Raw genomic sequence first — 14374 nt, 5'->3', positions numbered from 1 at the left:
CCATGTTTTGGAGAAAATTGCTTAAACTCTGATTTATGTGATATTTGACACGTGCCATCGAGCCTATCAAAGGGAGGGAGGTCTGGCAGCCAGTGACAGAAACATTAGGATTTGTAAATAGTGAATATGCATGGTTCAGGCAGGATTTCATATCGCCCAGGGGTGAAACTTGCACCCAAAAGACAGGTACCACACACCAGCCTTACGTCAGTTGCTTTTGAAATTTACTGAATGCACTGCATGGAGGTTATCACCTGTAGACACCATAAACCCATGAAAACACACTTGTCTGATACCCCCTGTATGAGGAAAAGGTGAGGAAATTACCAAGTTTTGTGGGGAAATTCCTGATAATCTAAGTATTGTATTATTTGAGTAGTTAAAGTATTACAATAAATAAAACAACATAACATTTATGCGTGCAAACATGACAACCGCTTCATAAGCATGATTACAAATAAGTCAACATAATGTTGGGGACAAATAGCAAAAACTCAGGAGCAGTTATGGGGATGTTCCCTTCTGTGACCTTCACAAGATATTCAAAATAAATGCTGAAAATCTAACATATGTCATGTTCAATGCATGTTCAATGCATTCTCAACTCCCGCCAATCGGGGCGAGGGAAATCTGACTTGCACCAGTGAATACCTTAGGATGTAAAAATGATAAAATAGTTATACTTTCTATTTAGTTCTAGGTTTAATAATTGGCATCAAATGCACAGTGCACCATAAACTGCGATTTTACCTCAATCCGGTTATCTGCACTAACACATAATTCATATAGTACAGACCACATCCTCTAGAAAAACCCACTTATGTTTTGTGTTTCCAGACTCCAGATGTACAGCTCAACATATTCTTGTTTGTCTTTCCAGGATTTATGTTTCTCCATTAGAGAAATGCAGCAAAATAGTAAACACACTTGTTAAACAAATGAAAAAAGCACAACATTTTTTATTATATCTTTAGGGTACAAAGTGATATTGATTCAGAGCTTGCACCAATCAACACTCATGAACTGAGTGAAAAAAACTACTTTGTATGGGTTTAAAAAATAACAGAGGTATGTATGTGTGTTAGAACAACCAAACACCAATTTCTCAGAGAAACAAATCTCAGCAGTCAAAGGGTTAAATACAGAGATGTATTTTTTGTGATGCTGGGATTCCAGTAAAGAAGGGTAAAGTGCATTAAGGGAGGTATAGTGTGCAAGGGATGTCCTAAAGAATTACAGCTGTTTGCACACTGTGATCAAATGTACCTCACATGGGATCATTATTTTGTGTGGCCCATTCTATACCGTAGTAGTGTTGAAAAACAAATCAGTAATAATTTAACACAGAACACAAACTATATAAATATCACTTTAACATGGAGGCCTGGATACTCAAAACACAAACATTGAAACCAGATGAACAAGTGTTGCTAAAGAATTACTTTACTGCTTCTCTGTATTACTTTTAGAAATGCATTGCAATAACCTAAATATAAAATAAATGATAAACCATATAAAACAATTCCATTTCAGTGTGTTTATGGGAGTGAAAATGTTTGTGGGTCCCGGGCTCACTGTGCCACTCCAACCAAGCTATACCTAAGGGTAGAGCCCTAACCTGCTTGTGTTCCGTTTAAGGAGAACCTGGCATGGCAGATCTGGCTGGACTGTTCTGATGAGGAGCAGAGTCAAGACTGATCTGCATATGGCTAAGTCCAAGCTTGGTGGGCAAAAAACAATGGATTGGGATGCGACTCGAGTGACTGCTAGTGGCTGAGATTCATTCCAGCCATAACCTTGTTGCTTTTGCATTTGACACCCTAAGAGTGCCGGATATGCCCAGACGTGAGTCCTGGGCTCACTATGCCACTGGAACCAAGCTATACCTGGCTGAAGAGCCCTAACTAGGGTGAAACTGGTCCTAGGTTGCTTGCCTTACGGTTCAGGGAGGACCTGGCTTGGCAGTTCGGGCTGGACTGTTTCCATGAGGAGCAGGGTCAAGACTTATATGCATAAGGCTGGGTCCAAACTGTGGTGGAATGGTTGGCTAAAAACTATGTATTGTGATGCGACCAGAGCGATTGTCAGTGGCTCAGGCTGATTTACGTATTCCATCCATCACCTTGTTGTTTTTGCATTACAGTGTTCTAAAATACTGCCTTTCTTTTTTCCCTAATATGGCTTGCTAATATATATTTTTTTTTTTGGGAGCATTGCACTTTTACTGAAGTATACTACATGTAGTACTTTTCTCTCAACTTTTCCCAAAACTCTTAGCTTATAAATGCTGGAAAGAGCGGGATTTGCAGTTGAGATGATAGTCCCGATTTAACCCTTTTATCTTGCAGTTTGGGCGTGTCATATGAAAACATTTAACGGATGGTACATTTAAAGATATCTTTAATGTAGGGACAGACAACTTATGGCAATGTTGAGCCCTTCCTACTCTTGCAACTATCCAGGAGTCAATTTTTTATATCTTAAAGGCCAATCATTATTTGAACAAGCAGTGTATATTAATAGCAGAATCAAAGAGATCTGAATTCAAATTTGATTGCAAACATAAGGGAAGACCTATGGAAGCACTGCAAATGTATGTAGGTATGTATTCTTGCAGGGAAGTGACTTTGTCATTTGCTGAGTTACTGATTACTCAGCAGTAGGAAATTTGATTCAAACATAAATTATTATTTTCACACAGTTGTTCCAAATTACATAATTGTTTGCTTTGCACTTGAAATGTTTTACTCCACCTGTCAGTCAAGGGCAAGAATGTGAAAGTTAGGCTGTGAGAATAGGAACCCTGAAACAGAGACATTTGTTATGTACACCTGAATTATCTCAGGAAATACTGTACATTTTGTTTGATCTACTGATATGAAATGCTTCATTACCTGTGATGCTCTTTGCTATGTTTGCCCTAATTGTAACAATTTCAGTATGAAAATGCCCTTTTTTGCATCATCACCCCAATTTTTGCTGATTTCTTTTTTTAAGACTAAAAGCTGGTTAATCGCCACTGACGTATTTGACTTTCTAATAAGTCCATAATATATGGTGCATAAAATACACCTATAACATAGAAAGTTAAATGCCACCTGCAGCAGTTATTATGCCATCCACTAGTGTGGCAAGGAAAACATGGCTCCAGGCCTACCATAGTGTCCTGACTGCTGCAGTTTCAACCTGTAGTCCGATTGTCAAAATAACCGTCTGGAAAATCCTTCGTTTTAAATATTAATAAGTCAGCCCTACATCGACCAAGAAGCCTACAAGATAGGGGGCATTGTATTTAAAAATGGGACAGACAGAAATGTAATATTAAAATGTCCTTGCAGTAACAAGCCCCAAAAAGCAACTTTCACAGTTAAAGGCCATGGATGTCCTATGAGACAAAGCAGAGCGCTTAATAAACTACCATTATTGTATATCAGGAATGGGAACAGATGGAAAAATAATTAAACAACAATGTTAATAGTTATCAAAACTCCATTTTAATTGTTACATTGGATTTTTAATAAATATTAAGGAAAATGTACCTTCTCCTTGCTTGATAACTTGCATTAACTCCTCAACACCTCTCAGCCTATACTTGGCCTGAATGAACTGTGAAATTCCTCCCAGTAGCTATACAACAGGTCCCTATATCCAACAGGCAAACCTGAATGAACTGGGAAACTCCTCTGTGGTGCCAACAGAATGGCAGTGCCCCACCTTTCTGCTGAGCTCAGTGTTAAATCCTGTCTTACAGGAGCCACAAATAACACTTTATACAAAAATACAGATGCCTCCACTGATATAACAAAATGTTCAATGTAACCAGATGCATTTTATTGAAAATTTCTAAATTTGCAAAAGATATATAAAGTATGTTCCAGAATGTATACACTTTTAAATACACTTTGAAAAAGTAATTCACAATTATGTGATTTCTCCACTTGATACAATTGATCTGGTTACATTGTACAATTAGGGAGTGATTTAGAGTTCGGTGGACGACTTACTCCATCACAAATGTAACAGATATCCTGCCTGTTGTATTATAAGTGCCACAGGACATAATGCACTTGAATACAGCAGACCAGATAGCCATCACAGTCGTGACGGAGTATCCTGCCCACCCGAATCTAAGTCAGCTCTTTAGTTATCTAAAACCATTGCAGTGGAGTGATCTGTATTCTTGTGTAATCGTTTTGAGGTCCAGCCTTTCCTGTGTTACAAGGACTCAACCCCATTAAGCACATAAATGTATGGCGCCCTTGAAAGTGAGCAAACAGGATGCTGAGGGACCCTGCTTTTGTCTTACCAGACCTCACTCTCCTGGCTTGTTGTGGGTAGAGCCTGCTTCAAAACGAGTTTTTGTGTTATTTGTGGGTTGACCCCAGCCCTCAGAGTCCAAGTTTATGTAGCTGGAGACTTTCGCTATATTGAAAGTGCCCTGGCATGTGGAATTTTGGCCCTGTTTGCCGTAAAGCAAACAGAAACTATTGGAAAAGTGGGTATGGTTTCTCCTGGGAACATTTATGTCAATAGTTAATGAAAGCCCAATAGTCACCCCACTTTCTGGATCTGCAGATCAGAATGGGACTGGACCTGCTATCTGTGACCTGAAATGAGCCCGGAAGGACTGGACCTGCACCCTCTTGTACACAGGACAAAGACATGAACTTCAAAGGTCAGTTGGCTGACGAGCAGTGTGGCTAAAGGGACATAACAAGCTGCAAGAGGCCTTTTTCTGGAAATGCCCAGTTGAAGGACTTTACTGTTGGCCTCTGCTGGACACTCTCCGTGTCTGTATGTGCTCCCCCAGAGGTCCTGGGGGCCTTAGAAGTGTATTCCTGTCATTGTTTGTGCCCCAGGAGAACGTTTGGAAACTTTGAATAAATGTCGTCCAGAGCTTCAGGGGGAGCTGCTGGAAAAAGTATCCTACCACAGCATCAGATTGAATTTCGGTTTCTTCCCATTCAGGGCTCCCAGTATCTCTGAAAAAGCTGTGCTGGGACTCAGGAGAAATTTCAATGCTTTTCTTCAAAAAAGTGACAAAGACCCTTTATAAAGTAGGATTTAGAAACTTCTTTGGAATTTTCTGACTTCCCGGCTTTTCACCGAGACCAATACACTTGTTGTATCCAAACAGGGCTCCATTGTGGTCATCCTCAATTCACGCCTAAGTTCTGATCTACCACTTCCATAGATTATAATTGGCACATTCTACCTTTTGGCACTATTTTCACAAAAAACATATAACAATTCTTGTTCCCCTTATTTTATTATTAGTGTTTTGGTGTCATTTTGCTTATTAAATATTTCCATATTTTTGTAAATTGGAGTTGGATTTTTACTGTGTCGTGTTTTTGACTTTACAATTATTTTGATACTTCCAAATGCTTTACATATTTTCTTTAAGTTAATCCTCTCTACTCAGTGCCATAGCTAACAGAGGTTGAGCTCAGGGTTAAATTACTGAAACCTTTGACTGAGCCCAACAGGTTAGTGACTTTATTACATGTGGTGGACTACAATCTATCCCAATTAATGATTTAGTTTCTTACAATTTCATTATAATATCCAGAAATGTTCTAATTCTAGTAGGTTTTAGTGGTATAACAACATTGAATTGTTGGAAGCTCCACTACAGACAAAGGAGTGGAAGAGCACCAATAATGGCTTTTAAAAGTCTTCAGATTCCACATGCAATTCTTTGTGTGTTTTTCTCGTTGTTTAATGTACAACATTAGACACTTAGTGGGTAGTATGTTATGAACAACATTATAGCCTTTCCGCCTCAGACTATACTAGCTCTTTTAAGGTCCCCTCCCACGTTATAGGGCCTCACCAGCGGTGGGCCTGTAACTTGCGTAAAAGGTCTTTAAAAACTATACTGTATTAGGCAGTGAGCTATAATGCTACAATCCCATGCAGCACCAAACACATGTATGTGCCAATAAGAAACTTCTTGCTTCTACCAGAAACAACATGTCTGTACATCTGATAAATTCTGTAAAGCTAAACACCCCCCAGTCAATTTTGAAATTCTGAACATTAAGAAAAGACGCAGTGTTAACAGAAATCTGCAATACTGCTGACGTCGCTTTCACAGATTTGATGAAGTTTAAGGCAAATTTGTAAATTTAGTACTCTCACAAAATCTGAATTTTCTTTTAAATAACCACCAGAGAGCTGGGTCACAAAAATATTTGTGGCAGAGGGTACGAAACAAATATACTTTTAGTAATTGTTTAGTTAAATAAGTGATACATTATTAGAAATCTTTTTTTTTAAAAATTGCCAGAAAAATAGAAGATGTTCCTTAAAAGAAAGGGAGAATTCTCTTTGTAAAACGATTATATTTATAAGTTCACAACATTGCAAACTTCCTCTGCAATCAAACATTACTTACAATTCTCGGGACAGAAAAATACCACTGAAGTTCCTGCAACAGAGAATATACCATAATGGTTGCAAACACAAGGTGTCTATATCACGGTATGCTGTCATAACTTGTCATTGAGACTCCTGATAATTTTCAAAGTTGGGATGAAAGTGATGCTAAAACATATGGCTCTGCATACTAACAATATTGATGCCTGTGAGTCCCACAAATATACATGTCGGGAAATGCTGTCAACATTTATGTGAAGGACTGATGCCAACATTATATCTAAGGATGATGCTAACATATTTTCCAGGAAGTGCTGTCTATATTTATGTTCAAAATGTAAAAATTTAGCAAAAATGTTTTATCGAGATATATATATTTATACATGTAAGTTGTGCTGCAATTAATGATGCTAGGGAAAAGTGGTGCCAGTATTTAGGCTCACAAGTGCTGGAAATGTTTGTGCTGTAACAATTTCTTTTGTGAATGGGGCCACAAGTTATATGTGGGTAGCAGCCATTGGGGTGCCATGGTGTACTGCCAAATTGTATACCTAACCAAGCATTGAATATTCTTGCTTGTAAAAGCTACCAATATTACTTATTGGAAGTGCTTCTGAGATATACAAAGGAGTATGAGTGCTGACAAAATTTACACCTGGTGTTACGGTCAACATTCATGAGGGGGAGTATGGCCGACATCAATAAGTACTGTGCTTTTACACTGATGGAACTACCTTTTGCTTTAACTTCTGAACGTCCTTGAGCGATGCAGCATTTTTAGAAACTGTTGCATTGCACTTTATTCATATAACTGGATAGATTCTCCTGTTGAAGTTGTGTGGGGGGCGGGGGTGGTCTACAGGAAGCCAACAGTAAATGAGGCCCTTTCTTTTATATGGTCTAGTTCTACATTTTGACACATCTCGTAAGTGAGAAAATGGCCCAAATATTTATACTTTAGCTCAGCCAGCAAAGAGTCTTGAATGTGTCTGCAGTATTATTTTGGCACATTTCTGTGCTCATGGTAGAAAAGCCCCATCTTTGACCCCTCTAAAGACAAAAAAATTAAAGAAGCATAGAATCATGAGACAAGATAGGCTAACAATTGCCCCTCATATGAAATAATGATCATCTTGCTGGGAACTTCCTAACTAAAATTCAGGAGCACATGGAGCATGTGGTTAAAGTTCTTCAGCACTGAAAGGAGAAGTTATTTATACTTTCCTCCCGAATCCCAAATTCTACTTTTCTCCTTCATTACAGTAAACACAGGATACTATGACCTACTTACAGCAGAAGCAGATACCTTTTCACCATTAGACTGCACTTTTCGTTAAGGTTAGCAGAGGCTCTTACGAGTTGGTGATGAGAATCTGCATCTTTGTTTTTTGTAGGCCAGGCCAGAACAGGTCCACTGGCGTAATGATATTTGAGGGGGCTCTCCTGCAATGTACGTGGTGGAGCCCTCTCCGGACTCAATCAGGGCTCTTCAGCGAGAGTACTGTGCTGGGGGGCTGCAGGGGCCTGTGTTACGCCACTGAATAGGTCCTGGAAAACTTCACTGGGAAGATATGGGCAGATGTTTCTAGTGCTGAATCTATTCAGTATGTTCGTCCTCGGTATAATGGAAGCGACTAAATATTATCCCTAAAATAAATGAAATTAGTTTCATCTGAGAACATATATGTCCTGGGGATTCGACCACTTGTTCATGATAACTTCCATCCACCTTATAAAGTAAGGGTTGAGTTTTATATAATTTTATACATTTAAAAATCCAAGAGTTTGGTTTTATTGATTCCCCAACTGGGAACACTTCTTACCAGCTCTTCACGTACCTCAATTATGTCTCTTAGTGTGGATCTTGCTACCTACCTTGCAGTAAATACTACTAAAACAAGTAGGCTTTTAGTGTCTTTCTGAAAGCCCCTAGGGAATCTAGCTACTGCAACCATAAAGAAAGCGAATTCCAAAATGCAAGGCCACATTTGTAAAGGATGTATTCCTTTGGGGAATTGCTTCATCTGGTGCCTGGCTACAGGATAGAGGTGTGTACTTCTTCTATCTGGGCAATGATGGGAGTGGGGAGATATATGGAGACAGATTAAGCAGACACTTAAGAACTAAACAAATCAGCTTAAACTGGATCTTCTGACAATGGTGGAGCTGAGTAGAGAGTAGGCCAGTATATGATGTATTGCAATAATACATATTAGGGTTCACAGTTACTTGCAGAACACAAGCCCTGATGGAAATAGACTGCAGTATTAGGATATGTCTCTGCGTGCTTCATCTGGAAAACTGCATACAACCACAATGTTCTGATGTGTGAGGGGAATGGAGGATTCAACGAAGAACCCCATGTTGGTTTGCACCGAATACCACTTTTTTTTGTACCCTTTCTGTTAGGCATTTATATATATGTAATCTCATGTCTTTCTTGTACAGGAGCTGTCACTGTTGTTTGTACATAAAGCTGGTTGATATTTGCTTTCGAAGAACCTTGTTTAATTTACTCTAGATGTATTGCTGTGATTGTGAAAGGATGCTAGATTCTAGAAATCTGGCTTGAATCTATACTTGTGGACAATTTGCCTATGTAATGCACCTTTTGTTGGTATGCAAGTTTGAAGTATATTACATTTTTTTGGAGGGAGTGATAGATTTTGTTTCTGACTGCTTTCTCACATCCATGCACATTTGTTATTGCATAATAAGATTTTGCTTTTGGCTAAATTTGATCTCATGTTCAGTGTGTTGGAAGGCTTTCTCTTGTGTATGCTTTCTTTGGTGAATAATTAAGCACTGTTTTAAAGTGTAACTTTTATCACATTCACTACACTGATAAGGTCTTTCTCCTGTGTGTATTCTCTGGTGTCCAATAAAATGCTGTTTCTGTATAAAGCTTTTACCACATTCAGTGCACTGATATGGTCTCTCGCCCGTATGTATGTTCAAATGTCTATTAAGATGACGATTCTGGATGAAGCTTTTTTTACACTTAGGACACTGAAATGGCCTCTTTCTTGTATCTGCTCTTTGAACGTTAAGAGGACCATTCTTACTGGTGTTTTGCACAAATTCAGTACTAATGTATTGCCTCCAGTTACGTGATGTTTTCTGTGGATAAGTAACAAGCATAGTGTTTGTCAGAATACCATCTGGCTCATTATACAAGTAAGAGCTGGCTGCTTTTTGAGTGCCCTGGGAATGTATTTCATTACTAAAATCACTTCCACATAGATCCATATCATGTCCTCGCATTTCTTGATTAGTCTCTGTCCACAGCTCACTCAGTGAAAGTGTTCCTTTTTCTGAGCTCTGACGCAAACTTGCTTTAGATTTCCTCAGTGAAAGTTTGCATGTTGGTATTTTTTCAGCATGTTTTGGAGAATCTTCCTTATTGCTTTTTCTTTTCATTCCTCCATCACCTGTTGATTTAAAATGCAGTCATGTCAATAGCTTTCCACCAAATTTTTAAAGACAGACTGTTCGACTGCAAACTGCATTGGCAAATGGATATTCTTGATACTCACGGAATACTTTGAAAAGCACTATGAGAACTATTCACAAAACAAGATGAGTGAAGTGACATAGAAGAACAAATTACGTACCTTTGAGAATGCTCTCTCTTGTGGCTAGTCTACCTAACCAAAGATTCCTCTCCTTTCGAATATACACAGGCGCCAGACTGGATACACAATATTTAACTGCAATGTTTCATGCACTGATCACCATCGCTTTTGAGAGGACAAGGTAATGTTGAAGGGTACACTGCAAATTGGAAGTGCTGATACCCCACCATGAACTGCATATAACACCAGTGGGACTACAGTATGGGCATATGAAAATAAGCATCCTATAAGTCAAAGGACACTATCCAATCTACTGGGTTCCGAGAAGAAATAATCGGGGACAGGGTGGCATCTTGAATGTATCTTTCCTCAGAAAAGCATTCAGTGGATGGGGGTCCTGTATAAGACTGAGGCCTCTGTCCATCAGTATCCAAAATCAGCTTGATTGCACCCTTGGCCAGCAGAAGGCTGAATTCCTGCAGCTACATCTCAGAATAGTATGCTGATAGTTGTCCTGATGGTGGGAAGGGAACATGGGGTAGGGTGAATTTAAAAGGAAGATTGCAGCCCCTTTGAATGATTTGCAAGGCCCATTTGTCTGACGTGCTGTATCTCCAACTGGTCAAGAAATTACATATCCTGTCTCTTAACAGATGGGTTTAGGTGAGTGAGGACAAGTTAAAGTGGCTTGGCAGACTGTGCAGCAGGAGAAGAATTATTGGAGGACAGTTGTTGCTGCTGGTTCAAACAGCCTTGGTGCCACCCTGAAAGGATTGCGTCTGCTGCCGGTGCATATGTTAGGAGGGCGGGCATTGTCTGGAAGCTAGCTTCTTTGAAATAACCACTAACTGTTCTGTACTGTTGGTGGAACTGCTTCGTGGGAGTCAAGGTTCCCAAGGATATTTCCTTGGGGCTTCTTTGGCTGGATTATTCTTAAATCATTTGAGTACTGATCAGCCTTCTTTCCAAACAATCTGGAGCCAACAAAGGGCATGTCCATTAAGGACACTTTGGCATCTTGTGAAAGCCCAGTCGATGTCATTGAAGTGTGCCTACCTTAGCACTACTTTGGTGCCAACAGCTCTGCTAACAAAGTCTTTGACCATGTCCTGACCACCATATATAATTTCAGCCAACGAGGCTCTGAAGTATTCCTGGACAGCCAGCAATATCTTGCTTGCTGTGGCTAATAAAGCATGAGTACACCTGCCCAAAGGCACACAGCATTCAAGGAACATAGGGCTAAACTGGCTAAAGTGAGCATTATCCTTCCAAAGGCATCAATACGTTTTGACACCCTATCCATTGGATTGGTAGGTAAGGCATTAGGAGTCATTTATGTTTGTAACACCAGTCTCTCAGGTGTAGGATAGCTTATCAGAATTGGGATTGTCGGGGCAGTTTATGTTGCCTGGCCACATGTTGACTGACCTTCGGGCTCTAGCACGGCTTAGACCATGTGGCAATAGGAGTCCATAGCAGTCTCGATGAATGGGATTAGTGTCTCAGTAGAGGCAGGGTCTGGTTAAGGGATTTCAGTTAATAGTATGCCTTTATTATAGCTGCTGCCTCTTGCACAACTAGAGCTAAAGAAGTGTTTTCTTCCACTGATGGTCCAGCTGGCAAGTCCAGCTTATTGTTTGGAGATGTATCTAGTTCACTAGCATTGAGTAAATCCAGACAGAACATGTCATGGGGATAGAGGTTGTCTGCTTCCTTGTCATTGATGTTGTGGGGAACATCTGGCATACTCTGGCGCTCAGGCATAAAGTCTGATTACATATTGAGCAGTTGCTCTTTAGTAGTCTTGTAGGCTGTACATAGACCTGGAGCAGGCCAACAATGGTTCAGGTCAGAGATCAATATCAGAGTAGGATCTGGTGCCGATTGAATCGGCAATAAAGCCGGCATGATAGCAGCTGTAATGGACGCAGGATCCAGGGTGGAAATCTGAGCTGACATCAGTAAAAGGTCTGGGAATGGGATTCGAGGGGATAGTTGGCAAAAGAAGGGCCTGCCTAAGGAAGTGCAAATGGAACCCCCAGGGACCCAAAAGCGGCCCAGAGGGAGCCAAAAGTGTCTGATAGAGTTGCAGTGTGGTCTCTTTGAAGGCCACTTTTAGCTGCAGGGTTGATAACAACCTGGGTAAGTTGAGAGGAGGGGTGTTGCACCGGGACAAGGTGCAAAACTGGACCAGAGTCCGAAGGCACTTATTGGGTATGATCTTTCCACTGATGCACTCAGGTCTTCTCACCTCATTTTGAGTGGTGGGATTGCATCAAGTCCTGCTAAGCTTTCTGGCACTTATAGCACGTTTTTGACTCCTGCTTACTAAGATTTCAATACAGGGAAAATGGTCCGAGTTTGCGCAATTACTTGTAACTATTCTGTCTTATTACATAAACACGTTCACCACATATATGTATCATTATTCATTATTAAACAAAGTGAACAATAAAGCTTGCAATATTCAAAATATGATTGTATTTATTTTTACACTCGTGTAGATTGTGAATTACTGCATCACAGAGGTAACTTTTTATCTTCAAAGTATATAAGCGTAATTTTCAAATCATCACAGCGATGGTGCTCTCAGTGAAGGAAGGAAGGGATGTGATCAGGTTTGTGAGGGACTGGGTAAAGGTGGTGTGACATTGATAGCATCATATTAAAATCAGTAGGCCTTTACACTTAAGCTAGTACACATGTTCCCTAATCACATCACACATAGGATAGACAAATCCATTGTATTGAGTCCTATGGTGTGCTGGGTTGGTGTAGTATACGTTTCGACCCCTATAAATATGGACGACTGAGTAAACGCTGGCAACTGATCAGAATGGTGCTAGGCTCGCACTGAACAAAGAAACCGTCTTCCACTGGCCCAAATACGTGAAATAGGTGCAAGAGTATGCTCGACCACAGGAGCATTGCCCAAAACCTTTAGGAGCCCATGTTAGCCCACGCAGTGACGGTTCAGGCGCCGACCGTTACATTAATGTGCTCATGTTTTGTATCTATCCTGATGAAGACCCCAACATGAGGCAAGAATAACCCTTCCATATTTATAGGGGTCGAAACGTAGACTACACCAACCCAGCACACCATAGGACTCAATACAATGGATTTGTCTAGCCTATGTGTGATGTGATTAGGGAACATGTGTACTAGCTTAAGTGTAAAGGCCTACTGATTTTAATGTGATGCTATCAATGTCACACCACCTTTACCCAGTCCCTCACAAACCTGATCACATCCCTTCCTTCCTTCACTGAGAGCACCATCGCTGTGATGATTTGAAAATTACTCTTATATACTTTGAAGATAAAAAGTTACCTCTGTGATGCAGTAATTCACAATCTACACGAGTGTAAAAATAAATACAATCATATTTTGAATATTGCAAGCTTTATTGTTCACTTTGTTTAATAATGAATAATGATACATATATGTGGTGAACGTGTTTATGTAATAAGACAGAATAGTTACAAGTAATTGCGCAAACTCGGACCATTTTCCCTGTACTGTACTTAGCGACCCAGGTCCATGAGTTTTTTTTTTTGGGTACACCCCGTCTAAACTCAATACTAAGATTTCAAGCAACAATGGGACTTCATGCAGGACTGGATTCTTGAATGACTTCGAGTGTTAGCAGAACTTATATTTCGAACGCGACCTCTTCTGTATGGCAGCATAGAGTTTTGCCTCTTCTCCCTTGACCATCTTTGGGTGCATGAGAGCACATTTATCGCACAAATTTAAGTCATAACCGGAACTTAAGTAACAAAAACACACATCGCCATGTGGGTCCATGACTAACATCTATTTCCAGCAGTCGCGGCATAGGTTCAATTCTGTTGTTTTTCAGGTGAGACCTCATCCTTTGCATACTGTCTGAGGTAAAGCCATCTGTAATTGCTCCGGAAAATTTGCCACTAGTGGCAGTTGCACTATATACAAGTTCTAGATAACACAATCCTTAACACATCTCTAGGAATAAAGTCTAAGCCCCATGAAAAATGCTCCTTCAGAATGATATTGGGAATTTAGAATACAGCAAAGAAGCAGACAACACAATCCGAGATGACATCAGTTACTTGCCCTAAGTAACACTGTTAAGGGACCTGTTTACAAGCCATACATAAAATCATCTGGCTTTCCCCCTCTAATTGCTCAAGGTCTCTTTCGCTAGCTCGTTGTATTGCATTCATTCACAATAGTTCAGTGTTGTTTTGTAACTAGTTTGTTTTGCCATCTCTCCGTGATTTCAGCCCCTCTAGCTGAATGAGTATTCAGTAGTAGCTTAGAGTCTTACCACAGTATGACTCTAATGTTGTGTGCCAGGATTTGCTGAAATTGTGTTTATTTGTTTACACCATGATAAGTTTGCACTTTACATGTGTTCCTATGAGAAGATT

At 40.0% G+C, this 14374-nt stretch overlaps 1 protein-coding gene across 4 annotated transcripts in view; it reads right to left on the bottom strand.

Moving 5' to 3' along the window:
* Nucleotides 1–942: 942 nt before the first annotated feature.
* The window catches only part of LOC144818736 (uncharacterized), a 224650-nt gene continuing 211218 nt past the window's right edge, over nucleotides 943–14374 (bottom strand). For all 4 annotated transcript variants that reach the window (XM_078676434.1, XM_078676432.1, XM_078676433.1 and 1 more), the window contains one exon: nucleotides 943–9812. In XM_078676434.1, the coding sequence (XP_078532560.1) occupies nucleotides 9085–9812 (728 nt within the window). In that variant the 3' untranslated portion in view covers nucleotides 943–9084. The remainder of the gene's footprint in view (nucleotides 9813–14374) is intronic.

The sequence above is a fragment of the Lissotriton helveticus genome, chromosome 2_1 (genome assembly GCF_964261635.1).
Source record: "Lissotriton helveticus chromosome 2_1, aLisHel1.1, whole genome shotgun sequence".
Taxonomy (NCBI): Eukaryota; Metazoa; Chordata; class Amphibia; order Caudata; family Salamandridae; genus Lissotriton; species Lissotriton helveticus.
This window is presented reverse-complemented; position numbering and strand designations above follow the sequence as displayed.